The sequence below is a fragment of the Geotrypetes seraphini genome, chromosome 5 (assembly GCF_902459505.1).
Source record: "Geotrypetes seraphini chromosome 5, aGeoSer1.1, whole genome shotgun sequence".
NCBI classification, from domain to species: domain Eukaryota; kingdom Metazoa; phylum Chordata; class Amphibia; order Gymnophiona; family Dermophiidae; genus Geotrypetes; species Geotrypetes seraphini.
Window position 1 is genome coordinate 56857966 of NC_047088.1, and position 14744 is coordinate 56872709.

Consider the following 14744-nt stretch of genomic DNA (forward strand, 5'->3'; position numbering starts at 1 on the left):
GTTTATGTGCTCCATAATTTTATACTTTACAATAGTTTCCATCTCTGTTAACTGCAATGTGCCTTCCCTGCCCATCCCCCACTTATAACCTGCCTATTTCTCACTAAAGAATGACACAGGGACAAATTTTTCTCTGTCCCCGTGGGAACTCATTTTCCTGTCCCATCCCCGCGAGTTCTTTTCCTGCCTCTGCCCCATTCCTGCAAGCTCCATTCTCATCTGCACAAGCCTCAAACACTTTAAAATCCTAAGGCTTGTATGGTTAAGGCAGAGCTTACAGGAATGGGGACAGGGACAGTGACAAAACTCTTGGGGACGGGATGGGGAAATTGAGTTCTTGCAGGGACGGGGACAGATTTGTCCATGTGCCATTCTCTATTTCTCACCCCATAACATGATATACAGCTAACGTGAATAAATGCATGCTGTCATGCCAGCACAATAATGGTTCATATGCTGATGTGTCAACAGCGGACACAAGTTCAAGCACTATGCACTTTAGTAAAAGTAATTTATCTCCCCCACCCCCGCACCTTTTACAAAACCACAGTACTGTTTTTTTAGCACAGGCCAGTACCCTGAATACTCCTCATTGCTCCTGATGCTCATGGAGTTCCGATGAGCGCTGGGAGAAGCACGGAGCATTCAGCGCACCGGCCTGCACACACACAAAAAAACGCTATTGTGGTTTTGTAAAAGGGGGGGTTCATGTTGGCTATTATTCATTGTCTTCTTTGGGGATAAAGAAGGTCATTTCTTACCATAACATCCTTTATTAAACTCAGGTGGGGGCAGCAGTTGCCAGATTTCCAAGGACTGAATAAGCCCACCTAAGAAAATTCCTATAAAGTCAGTCTCACATGCCGATTCTTGTCATCATAATTAAATCAACAAATGTAACCAAAACATTTTCTCTTTTCTACCAGTTCTTCAGTTTTGTCAGAAAAATTCTATTATCTACCTGTAGATTGATAATAACCCTAACAAGATCATGATTTTAGCTACCTAGCCAACACCTCAGTCTATTCTTTTTTCTTTTTTTTTAATATGTACTTGATTGTTTTATTACTTTTTCTTTGTTACAGTTTGGAGCTAAGTTGAGTCATCAGTTTTTCCAGCTTAATTGCCAAGCCCATGTTACCCTTGATCTTCAGTTTCCCAGACATAAATGCAACAGTTGGCTTCAGGGTTCCTTTAAACATGCTGTCCAAGCTCATAATTACATCTGCCTTAACTGATGGTTCGCCACTTCCGGCACTTCCGCTCTGATTCTTCAAGTCAATGTACCAAGTTCCTGGATTTTTACCGGATAGTTCAAATTGGTAAATGCCTTTAGTAGCCATAACTACCTCTTCATTGAGAGAAACCTTAATTAATGTGAAGGTATCTGCCACAGGTCCTGTGGGTGCTGCCTGTTCCTTCCCTTGTTTGAAAGCAGCAGAAGCACCTTGCTCTTCCATTTTACTAGTCAATGTGTCTGGGTCATCATCTAAAAAGAAATCTGGAAGCAAAGGGTGACCTGGAGAAACAGCATAAGCACTAAAATCCTGTATTCCCTCTTTTTTCAGCAGTTGCTCATCAGTGACAAAGTTGCCGGTGAAATCCTTTGGTTTTGTTATTATGGAATATGCTGCATCCGCCATAATAGCAGGAGTCCGACACTGCTTCTCTATACCTGAGCCTCCCAGCATCTCCATAGCAGCCATATGAATTGCTGTTTTAGGCCACAATGCCTCAGTCTATTCTAAGCATATCATTTAACACATACAAGTACAGAAGGAATTATGCAGATATTTATTTATTAAATAATTAGTGTATTCTTTACATGAGGACTGTATTGATTTTTGCAGCATTTCATTTTAATTAGTTTCATTAAGACTGCATGCTACTTATTTAAATGCAGTTAGAGCCTGCAGCAATGTTTAATGAATGCAAATAAATTTGTGTAAATTAATAATGATTATAGCTCAAAGTCACCATATCAAGCTTCTTTGCGTAAATAGATGTATGAGAAAAGTTGGAAAGTAATGTGGAAACATTGCTTCTATATCTGCACTTGCATTTGTACTTTAAACTACATTTATTGACACAACGTCTACTTTCTGATCAAAACTGCACTCACGCTTTTGAAAATCAAAGAACATGCATGTTTTATCCCCCAGCCTAACCTCACGTCTGTTAGAATATAGATAAAATAAGGTATGATGTGGAACAAAGCACCTATATTTTCCTGCATAGAGAGTGGATATATTCAAACGGATGATGTAGGGATCCTTTTACCAAGCTGGAAAAAATTACCCCCTCTTTTACAAAGGAGCGCTAAGCTTTTTAGTACGCGCTAAACATGCGCTAAATGCATACATGTTATTCTATGGACATGTTAGTGGTTAGCACATATGTTGATTTAGCGTGCACTAAATCCGCGCTAAAATGCTTAGCGTGTCTTTGTAAAAGAGGGTCTTATTGTGTGGCCATTAATGAAATACAATGGTACCTTGGATTACGAGCATAATCTGTTCCAGGAGCATGCTCGTAATCCAAAAGCGAGTTTATCAAAGCGAGTTTCCCCATAGGAAATAATGGAAACTCGCTTTGATAAGTTTCCACCCGCCCACCGAGGCCAGCAGCGCTGCTCCCCCCCCCCCACGAGAACCAGCATTGCTCCCCCTGAAGGTCCCACGATCCGACACCCTCCCCCCCCCGCGATCCGGCACCCCCCGCTGCCATCGGGCATCCCTCCCACCGTCATTGGGCACCCCCCCGCCGCAACCTAGAGTCCCCCAGAGCCCTCTTCTTACTTTAAAGTAGCATTGGCATGTTGGCCTCCTCTTCTGTGCTGGCCTTGAGCATGCGCACATGCTCAAGACCAGCACAAAAGAGGAGGCCGACATGCCGGTGCTACATTAAAGTAAGAAGAGGGCTCTGGGGGACTTCAGGTTGCGGTGGGGGGTGCCCAATCACGGCGGAGGGGGGTGCCCGATGGCGGCAGGGGGATGCCCGATGGCGGTGGGAGGAGTGTCGGATCGCGGGGGGGAGGGTGCCGGTTCGCAGGGAGGGGGGGGGCGCTCGCAAATCGAGGCACGCTCGGTTTCCGATGCACCGATTTTGCAAATGTTTTGCTCGTCTTGCAAAACACTCGCAAACCGGTGCACTCGTAAACCGAGGTACCACTGTAAATGGAAAATGCAGCCATTTCACAGCTGCACTAAAACTGACCTCAGTGCACAGGAAACCCATGTGGTAATTACAGTGCAGGCCTCTTTTTAGCTCAGCTCAGTAAAAGGATCCATTTGTCTTTTGATTACATTCAATATGTAGTCCAGTGTCTTGCCACAGAAGATTAGAAAGATCAGTGTACGTAGTTTTAAAAATACAGCTTGCTTTGAAGGGGAACCAGTGTAGTTTGCGGTATGGAGGTATCACTTTGTCATATTTGATTGCTGAGAAAATAAGTCTTGCTGCTATATTCTGAATGGTTTGTAGTTTTTTTTTTCTGCATATTTTCTTTGCATTCTACATAAAGGGCATTGCAATAATCTAGTTGGGATACTACCAGTGATTGAACCAAGTGTTTCTTTAGCTCAGTGCACATATCTTTCCCAATAGCATGCAATCTGCAGTATTTACGCATGTGCAATGATTCACCTATGTGCAATCATATACATATCACCTATGTGCAATCATATACTTTTTGATCAAAACTGCACTCACGCTTTTGAAAATCAAAGAACGTGCATGTTTTATCCCCAAGCCTAACCTCACGTCTGTTAGAATATAGATAAAATAAGGTATAATGTGGAACAAAGCACGTGCCATCAGTAGGGACCCCTAAGGAAGGATTGTTGCTTCAAAACAAGGACCGTGTCAGGTCCGGTCCACATGAACATTAGGACCAGTTTTTGGATACATTTATTGTAGCTTATGTAATTGTTTTACATGTGTTTTTTATGTTTTTAAGAAATTTGCATTTCAAATAAATTCCTGCACCCTGTACATTGACTTGCAGTTCTATTCTGGTTTTGGTTTTGACTTTTCACTGCAGGTTTTGTTGGTTTCTCTTGTTTTGCTTTTGCCAGTTTCACATTTGGGAGGAGAAGCAACCACTGGGTATTTAAGAGAATGACTTCCCTTAATCCCTCCAGTAGAGAATTGCTCAATCAGAACACCTTTCTGTAATCTGGATGTGCCAAGTACCTGGTTTAAACAGCAATGTCCATATTTTTTGCAAATAATCATCCCTACCCTTCCAAAATGAAGGGTGGATATTAAAATGTTGGCCCCCTCCCTAGGGTCCTCCCTAGGGTTGCATCTTATGGTGACAGGCTCCTTACATCCCATCTCTTCCCCCCAACTCTATTATTTCCCCCTTATCCTTTACTTCCTGACTTGTAGCTGTAACCTAATGGGATCCAAATCCTACTGAGGCTTACTTATAGAACCAGGAAGAAAGAAGGGAGATAAGACAAGACTGACCCTTTCTTTATGTTCAATGTTATAGACCCTCTATCAGATTACTACCCATAGACCCCTGTCTTTATTGCATTCATGACTTGATCAATAATAGTTTACTTACATCAGGGCAGCCTAATATCCATCTGTTAATCTAAGAGTCCTTTTACTAAAGCTTAGCACATTCTAAAAGAATTAGCATGTTCTAAGGCCCTGATTCTATAAACAGCGCCTAAATTTAGGCATTGGTAGGCGTCCTGCCAATGATCAGAAATGACAGGGTTGAAGTGCAGCGTTGGGCATCTCTCCTGCTGGGGATGTTAGCAGGGGGTGGGGGTGGCATGCCAGCAAGTATGGGGAAAGGGTGTGGATTGGTTCTTTAGTTCAGGGGGAGTCTGGGTGGATAGACCTATTGTGTTAGGGTCTGACCTGAGCTAGTAGGGATTGGGGGTCAGATCTACTGGACCACCAGGGATTCTTTGTTTTTTTGGTTGAGAAGGAAGGGTTTGGAGTCAGGTCGGGTCCACTGGACCACCAGAGTTTTTGTTCTTTTTGTCTGAGAGGAGTGTAATTGGGGTCAGGGTTGGATCTGATTGGATCACATTAGGGTGGTGTCAGGTGGGAGTACACTGGACTACCATATTTTTTTTGGTGTGTGAGAAGTACACGCCAAGCCTACAGCAAGTGGCTCCTGAGAATGTGCTGCTAGCACTGTTTTTAGAAGACAGTAAACACATTGCCACTTAGTAAAATGACTCAAGTAGCTCATTAAATAATGCAATAGCTCGTGTTCACCAGTCTTATTAGTACAATTACACTCCTTATTTTGTGTATTTGAGTTTGTGGATTTGTTTCCCCTGTTTTATTCCTATATTTCATTACCATCTCTAACATTGTTCACTTTCATGTAATTATTTTTAGAAGTGCTAAGCCACTTGGTAAATCTACATTTTTTAGATACTGTTCCTTAAATGGTTAGATCAATATCTAGCCTCTCTTTTTTAATATTGTGTAATAATAAAAATATTAACATGTGCCCTAATAATATGAGTTTCAGAATTATTACTTATCTACATCGATGAACCTTTATTATTAACAAAAAATTGTAGGGTTCCTCTCCCACATGGAACACATACCCCCTCTTTTACAAAACCACAGAAGCATTTTTTTTTTTTTTTTGGTGCAGACCACCTCGCTGAATGCTCTGTGCTGCTTCTGTCACTCATAGGAACTCTATGACTGTCAGGAGCAGCACAGAGTATTCAAAGCATCGGCCTGCACTAAAAAAATGTGTTCATTGTTTTGTAAATGGGGGGGGAGGGGATAATCAGAAAGAAATTGGCTTGTACCTGTTATAAAAGGAAAATTTATGGTAGATGATTTTAAACTTGTTCTTTGTTTAGTCCTGCATTCAGAAAAAAAAGAGCAAAATAGCAAAATAAAAGGAAATCTTGGTGAGTCTGGAAGATACCAAATCAACAAGTTAAAAAAGTGATAAATCGCCAGGACCGGATGGTATACATCCCAGGGTACTAAAAGAACTCAAAACATGAAATTGCTGACCTACTGTTAGTCATCTGTAACCTGATGCTAAAATTGTCTGTAGTACCTGAAGATTGGAGGGTGGCCAATGTTACACCAATTTTTAAAAAGGGCTCCAGGGGAGATCCGGAAAATTACAGATCGGTAAGCCTCATTTCAGTGATGGGCAAAATGGTAGAAACAATAATAAAAAATGGGTTCAGCCGAGGGAGATCTTGCCTCACCAATTTTCTTGACTTCATTGAAGGTGTGAATAAACATGTGGATAAAGGTGAGCTGGATGATATAGTGCATCTAGATTTTCAGAAAGCTTTTGATAAAGTTCCTCACGAGAGGCTCCTGAGAAAATTAAAGTGTCATAGGATAGGTGGCAAAGTTCAGTTTTGGATTAGGAATTGGTTATCGGATAGAAAACAGAGGGTAAGATAAAATGGTCATTTTTCTCAATGGAGGAGAGTAAACAGTGGAGTGCCGCAGGGGTCTGTACTGGAACCGGTGCTATTTAACTTATTTATAAATGATTTGGAAATTGGAATGACGAGTGAGGTGATTAAATTTGCAGATGACACTAAATTGTTCAAAGTTGTTAAAATGCATGCGGATTGTGAAAAATTGCATGTGGACCTTAGGAATTTGGAAGACTGGGCATCCAAATGGCAGATGAAATTTAATGTGGACAAATGGAAAGTGATACACATTGGGAAGAATAACCTGAATCACGGTTACCGGATGCTAGGGTCCACCTTGTGGATTAGTCCCCAAGAAAAGGATCTGGGTGTCATTGTAGACAATACGATGAAACCTTCCACCCAATGTGTGGCGGCGGCCAAAAAAGCAAACAGGATGCTAGGAATTATAAAAAAAGGAATGGTTAACAAGACTAAGAATGTTATAATGCACCTGTCTTGCTCCAGGATGCAACCTTAGATGGAGTATTATGTTCAATTCTGGTTTCCTTATCTCAAGAAAGATATAGGGCTCCTTTTACTAAGGTGCGCTAGTGTTTTTAGCACACACACAAAATTACCACGTGCTATACTACGCGGAACGCTTCTAGAATAACTCAGTTCAATGCTGTCGTTAAGGTCTAGTGCGCGCATCAATTTAACATGCGCTATTCCACGCGTTAAGACCCTAATGCACCTTAGTAAAAGGAGCCCATAGTGGCACTAGAAAAGGTTCAAAGAAGAGGAACCAAGATGGTAAAGGGATGGAACTCCTCTTGTATGAGGAAAGACTAAAATGGTTAGGGCTCTTCAGCTTTGAAAAGAGATGGCTGAGGAGAGATATGATTGAAGTCTATAAAATCCTGAGTGGAGTTGAATGGGTACAAATGGATCAATTTATCATTCTGTCAAAAATTACAAAGACTAGGGGACACTTGATGAAGTTACAGGGATATACTTTTAAAACCAATAGGAGGAAATTTTTTTTCGCTCAGAGAATAGTTAAGCTCTGGAACGTGTTGCCAGAGGATGTGGTAAGAGCAGATTGCATAGCTGGTTTTAAGAAAGGTTTGGACAAGTTCCTGGAGGAAAAGTCCATAGTCTGTTATTGAGAAAGACATGAGGGAAGCCCCTGCTTGCCCTGTATTGGTAGCATGGAATATTGCTACTCCTTGAGTTTTGGCCAGGTACTCGTGACCTGGATTGGCCACCGTGACAAAGGGCTACTGGGCTTGATGGACCATCTGTCTGACCCAGTAAAGCTATTATGTTTGTATGTTCTAACAGAAATAACAACTTAAGCAAGTACAGTAGGGTCTGCACTCATTAACCAGACTGAGCCTTCAGCTTCTTTCTTTTGTTTTAGAAACACCGGGGGGGGGGGGGGAAGGGGGACTTGTTACCCAGCGAGCAAATAAGCCTGAATCTGACCCAAAAGGAAAGGCCTGTAAGTCAGTAGGAACAGGAAACACCGTAGTGCCCAAAAAGGGCCAATTACAGAAGAACTACAAAAATACAGAAACTTGATCCTCACGGCACAACATTAATTAATATATAGAAACAATATAATCTGCTCTCATTTAAATGGGAGTAGCACAGAGATGTTTTATAGTGTGTGATAATATTAATAAGTAAACCAATTTTTTTAATATCAGAAAGCTATGATACATAACCTCTGAAATGACAGCACTTTTTGTGTGTTTAGCACATTATGAATCTATTCAAAATTGAGATCATTGCGTTGCTAAGACTGACAGCTAATATGACTATTGACTAATATGATTACAGGCAACCATCTTAGAAAGGGGAAAAATACTCTTGAACGAGAGCCAGGACCTGCGAGTTGATAACTGAGCTTGTCACAAATGCACTGAAGGTCAGTGTAGCTGTAGATGAGACCTACTCAGACAATTTGCTGGATGTTTCAGCACACACTCTTGATAGTTCAACATTCATCACTGTTTAATACCTGAGAGATATAAATGTGATCAATTTCTTTCTACATGCTTGAAGAATGAGAACCATACATCAACATTTGTTCATACTCGGTGTAGTTTTCGAAGTGGTCTGACCATCTAACCATGAACTTAAGCAGCATGACCCTGGGTTCGAAAAGTTTTCCCAAAGGAGGAGCTAAGTGTAGGTGCCCAGAAGCAGATGACAGCTTTATTTGGCAGATCTAAGGACTTGATTTTCTATGGCTTTATACTACTACTACTATTAATTATTTCTATAGTGTTACCAGACGCATGCAGCGCTGTACAGAGTCACAAAGAAGAAGAAGACAACAGTCCTTGCTCGAAAGAGCTTACAATCTAAACAGACAATGCAGACAAACAGGATGCTATGGATACAGTTAAGGGGAATGGTTAATCTGCTGGCTTGATTGGAGGTCAGTGGGGAGGAGGGTTATGGATTGAAGGCTATATCAAAAACGTGGGTTTTCAGTCTGCTCTCGAACAAGGTATGGGAAAGGGCTTGGCGGACAAACTTGTGTAATTTATTCCAGGCATATGGGGCAGCTAGTTGAAAGGAATAAAGTCAGGAATTGGCAGTGGAGGAGAAGGGTACAGCTAAGAGCAGATTATCTGAGGAACAGAGTTCTCTGGGTAGTGTATAAGGAGAGAGAAGAGAGGAGAGATATTTAGGGACAGCAGAATGAACACACTTGTAGGTCAGCAATAGGAGATTTATAGCAACTCAATACTTATTGAGGGGAGGAGGGATTATTAATCAGTAAGCTCTTAATAACATAGTAACATAGTAACATAGTAGATGACGGCAGATAAAGACCCGAATGGTCCATCCAGTCTGCCCAACCTGATTCAATTTAAATTTAAATTTATTTTTTATTTTTTCTTCTTAGCTATTTCTGGGCAAGAATCCAAAGCTTTATCCGGTACTATGCTTGGGTTCCAACTGCCGAAATCTCTGTTAAGACTTACTCCAGCCCATCTACACCCTCCCAGCCATTGAAGCCCTCCCTTGCCCATCCTCCACCAAACGGCCATACACAGACACAGACCGTGAGGGGGTATAATTTGATCATTCAGAAAAACTGTCTTTGTTCTGAATATTTCTATAGATGTTTATAGTTTTCCACCTTAGAAACTGGAGGAACATAGTTAATTTTCAAAGAGGGCTGGCTAGGCAATTTTCATAAATTAGCTTAACTGGAAGACTAGCTTAGTGTTCATTTGGTTCATTAATAGAGGAAGTTACTGTAATAAAATGCAGCATTTTAATACAGTTTAGTTTATTGTGGGTGTCACTAAACCTTGCTAAAGCAGTATGCCAGGATAGTGACTCCCATGGTAAACAAATAATACAACTTGCAATCAAACACACAAATTATGGTAATCTGCTCACCTGAAGGATTATTAAATTAAGTCTGATAATTTCTGGATCCTCTCTTAACAGATCCAATACTATCAAACAGACCATGGTTGAAGTACCTCTTCTTATCTCCTTCCCTCTCTCCCAGCAAAGGCACCCTTTGAAAGATATCCCTAACTCCTCCAGACTAATTACATCCTAGACCAGATCAGATAAGTTGTTTGATTTTGGCGCATATGAGTAACAGCATTTATCAACCATTTAAATGTACTAGTGAATAAAAGTGTTTCTTTTCTTGTTAATTGTTTCACATGGTTCTCCTTTATTCATTGATTTATTAGTTACACTGAATTTATTATTATACTGTACATATAGAGGAGCAAAATGATGTGAATTGTTTGTGACAATTGAGTCCATTGTGGCTCTTTATGGTAACTTAAGAACATAAGAATTGCTGCTGCTGGGTCCATCATGCCCAGCAGTCCGCTCACGCAGCGGCCCTCTGGTCAAAGACCAGTGCCCTAACTGAGACTAGCCCTACCTGAGTACGTTCTGGTTCAGTAGGAACTTGTCTAACTTTGTCTTGAATCCCTGGAGGGTTTTTTCCCCTATAACAGCCTCCGGAAGAGAGTTCCAGTTTTCTACCACTTTCTGGGTAAAGAAGAACTTCCTTACGTTTGTATGGAATCTATCCCCTTTTAACTTTAGAGAGTGCCCTCTTGTTCTCCCTACTTTGAAGACAGTGAACAACCTGTTCTTATCTACTAAATCTATCCCCTTCAGTACCTTGAATGTTTTGATCATGTCCCCTCTCAATCTCCTCTGTTCGAGGGAGAAGAGGCACAGTTTCTCTAATCTTTCACTGTATGGCAACTCCTCCAGCCCCTTAACATCTTAGTAGCTCTTCTCTTGACCCTTTCGAGTAGTACTGTGCCTGGAGTGCATTTACAATCACTGATTATATCCTCCTTTTCACAAATAATAGTTAAACATAAAGGAAAACTGTCTCCCTAGAGTCGTTTTCTTATATAGGGGAGTACATATATTTATAGTTGAAACCTGTGACTTTTCCTTTAGTAGTTTATAAATTACACAGGGGCGATAAAACGTTCTCAGCCCAAACAGCCAACTTCTTAAATTCTGAGCGTTATTTTGCCACTGTAGCTGAAAAAGAGTGTTAGCTTATTTTGTTAAGTGCCAAATTGCAGAAATTAAATTCTATGTTTTGACATTGTTTCAGATCATTGAGTGATTGAGTCATATCCACATCATTCTCTTCTTGGTTGGGCTGAGAACTTTTCAGGACCCCCTCATATGTCAGTTTCATGGGACACAGATATAGCCATGATCTTTAAAATAGCTGTGAAAAAAGAGAGAGAGGGAGAAAGGCATCCAGGGGGCATTTCTGTTCTATTACATATACACTTTCCATAATTAATTTCAATGTTTTCATCACCTTCCCAGAAACCTTATCCAAGTTATGTTATATAACATATTAGTAAATGCAATTGCATTCTTATACAGCAACTAAGGTAAAACAAATAAAAACACATAAAACCCGTCATAATAGTCTGGAAACTATGGAAAAAAACCCACAAACAAAAAAACAACAGCCTATATCTGTATTAACCTGGGAATTTCATCACATTCTCTTCCAGAGCTCTAAAGTCTGTCATTGTGAAAATGTGTCCATGTGCCTTATCCAATATTTTATTGAGTATACTGATACGGAACACATTCTTGTTTAAATCTCTGGGGAGAGAAAGGCATCTTTTAATAGCTCCTGATCAAAAGTTTCAAATGTTTTATGCTTGTTACCTTTTGCTACTTCAATCTCCTGTGTGGGGAAAATGCACTTTTTCATTTATGATTTCTGAGGACAAATGCTCCCTCTTGAATAGCAGCAACAGAAATGGCCTTCACCACCTCCCCCCAACACACACAAAGGAAGAAAGAAGAAAATTGTAACTTAAGTAAGGTTCATAACCATTGAAAACAAATCTCTTTAAAATGCCCTTTGCAGTATTTGGTAATTGCCCTAAAATGTTAATTATAAGGATAAATTGACAACATACCCTCCCCCTTGTCTACTATACATATAATTCCCCTTTAATTTATAACCTATACTAACTCCCTCTTTTACTAAGGTGCGCTAACCGATTAGTGCACGCTAAATGCTAACGTGTCCATAGACTAACATGCACATATTAGCATTTAGCGTGCGCTAAATCAATTAGCATGCACTAATTGGTGAGCACACCTTGGTAAAAGAGGGCCTAACTGCAGCTATGAATTATTCTTTTGCACGATGGTCAGGGCACTCTGACCCTGATTCTGTAAATGGCGCCATTATCAGCTGCCACCTGAAAACTGGCTGCTGATAATGTGTCAGTCATGCAACAGCGCAGTTTGCAGAATCACAGCTAGGGGAAAAGTTGGCACCGGAAATGTAGGCCAGGGTTTTAAAAACCTACATTTCAGGCACTTATCTCTCATGGGAATCACAACCACAGAGGTGCCTTATGATGCACCTTCTGGCATTAACCATACCTACAGTGGCATTAGGCATCATAAGGAGTCTCTGTAGGTAGGATAATGGTGGCCTTAGGCATCTCCATTTTTTTTTAAATTGCATTTAAATTGTTTTTATAATCAATGCAACCAATTAGTAAACCAATTAAACCACTTAAGTTAGACGACAGTAGGGTGCCTATTTCTGACTAACTTCGGATGCCTTATGGACCTCGCAGATCTAAAACTGCACGTCCTTAAAAATCCGAGGTCCGTGCATTGATAAGTCCGCCTTCGCTTTCCCTGCTGCTCAGCTCAGGCCCCTGGCTCCCTCGCGGACCTCACGGATCTGAACTGCACAAATCCTTAAAAATCCGAGGTCTGAGCCACTTTTGAGGTCCGTGCTACTTTTAGTCTCTGGCTCTGACAGAGCTCTATGACAATTTAACTCTGACGGATCCTAATGCTTTTCCCTCCCTATGCTATAATCCGTCAGAGTTAAATTGTCATAGAGCTCTGTCAGAGCCAGAGACTAAAAGTGGCACGGACCTCAAAAGTGGCTCAGACCTCAGATTTTTAAGGATGTGACGTGCAGTTCAGATCCTTGAGGTCCGCGAGGGAGCCGGGGGCCTGAGCTGAGCTGCAAGGAAAGCGAAGGCGGACTTGTCAATGCACGGACCTCGGATTTTTAAGGACGTGCGGTTTTAGATCCGCGAGGTCCGTAAGGTCCCCGTTTTACACCTTCCCTACAAATTCTACCTGCAGGTGCTAAGCTCAGCTCAAGTTATTCACCAGATTAGTCTGGTGTGTCTTCTAATCAAGATACTACTTATATTATCTTTTCAAACACAGCTAATAGATGCAATTAATAGAATCATTTTTGGTCTGTTTGAGGTAAAAATTACTATAAAAAATCTTTAGCAGTTTGGAATCTAGTCCATTAGTACAATGACAACTTATTTTAAGATGAAATGTGCTGGAAGAGTTTAGCAGGGACCTGCATTCTCCTCCTTCAGAGATGCTGGAATTCCCACAGTTAATATTGCACATGTGATAATGATATGTGGGAAATTTCTAGTAGCTTCACTAATTTCAGGTGAGACAGACAATTCGTAATGCTGAATTATTTCTTAAAGAAAGGAAAACTATTCAGTTTTTGTGTTTGTTCTTTTCTTTTTTTATATAATGATCAGGTCAGGGATTGCATGATAGGTTTTGTTTTCAATGAAATCACTCTGAACAGAATAAAATCTGTCAATAATTAAAAAGAGCTAAAGGGAACCAGGAAAATCAGTTTGTAGCCACTAGTCCATGAATGCAGTGACATATTATTGGTGTATCTCAGTGTGCTTCCTGTGATTAAAAGTAGAGAATGACACGGTGGCGGTTTACCCGCGGCCACCGCGTTTAGCCGCGGGTGACCCGCCAAAACGGGGAACAAAAACTAGCAGTCGCTGCGGGGACGGGGACAAGGCCATTCACCGCCCCGTGGAGTGGTGAATGGTCTTGTACCCGCAGTGAGGCATGAAGGATCGCGCGGTCCCCGCAGCCCACACCCGCCTGCCCAATCAATCCTAGTGATTAGCCAGCTCTCTCCCTTCTCCTCACCTTAGTTTGTAGGTTTTCTTTTTCGGCGACCCGCACGCTATCAGAGAGCCGCGCACCCGCTGCTGCTCAGTTTCGATCTTCTGCTCTGACGCAACCGGAAACAGGAAGTTGCAGCAGAGCAGAAGATTGAACACTGAGCAGCCGCATGTGCGCGGCTCTTTGGTAAAGCGTGCAGGTCGCTGAAAAAGCAAGCCTGTAAACTAAGGTGAGGAGAAGGGAGAGAGCTGGCTAAACACTAGAATCGATTGGGCAGGCGGGTGGGGGTTGCGGGGACCATGCGATCGCCCGTGTTCCCGGCTCAAACTGGAAGGAGGGAGTGAAAGGGAAAAGGATTCTGGGCCAAGGGGATGAAGAAGGAAAGAAAAACCCACAGCAAGAAAGAAAGGGATGGACAGGTAGGTGAGCCAGATGCTAGAAGCAGGTAGGGGGGGGAAGAAAGAGGGAAAAAAGCTAGATGGGGTTGAAAAGAAGAGACACACTGGTATGGTGTCAGGTCAAAAGCGCGCCCACTGGTATGGAAGAGGAAGATAGGGGAAATCTGGACACAGGAAGGTAACAGAAAGAGGGGAAATTATGTGCATGGGGCATAGGGACAGAGACATAAAGGGGACATGCCATGGGGATGGTATATGGACACAGGGGGTGGGGGCAATGGCAGATACATAGGGGAGATATTAGAAATGGGGAAAATAGGAGCACAGAAGCGAGATGGTTTGTGGGGATGGGACAGGGACCGAGCTCGCAGGCTCCAGTGGCTTGCACAAATTACATTGTAACGTGCCATGAAAATAAGAGGGAGGAAGGTAGATAGATAGGCCACGTGAGAGGAGCAGAAGGGTGGTAGAAAGGAAC

General features: G+C 41.8%; 1 protein-coding gene across 1 annotated transcript; it reads right to left on the reverse strand.

The window, feature by feature from the left end:
• Positions 1-1051: 1051 nt before the first annotated feature.
• On the reverse strand, positions 1052-9881 carry LOC117360299 (hydroxysteroid dehydrogenase-like protein 2). Its single transcript, XM_033943989.1, has 2 exons — positions 9807-9881; positions 1052-1739 (listed from the first exon to the last, which is right to left on the reverse strand). The coding sequence occupies exons 1-2, from the start codon at positions 9879-9881 to the stop codon at positions 1080-1082; spliced, it is 735 nt and encodes a 244-aa protein (XP_033799880.1). The 3' UTR covers positions 1052-1079.
• Between the last annotated feature and the right edge of the window lie 4863 nt (positions 9882-14744).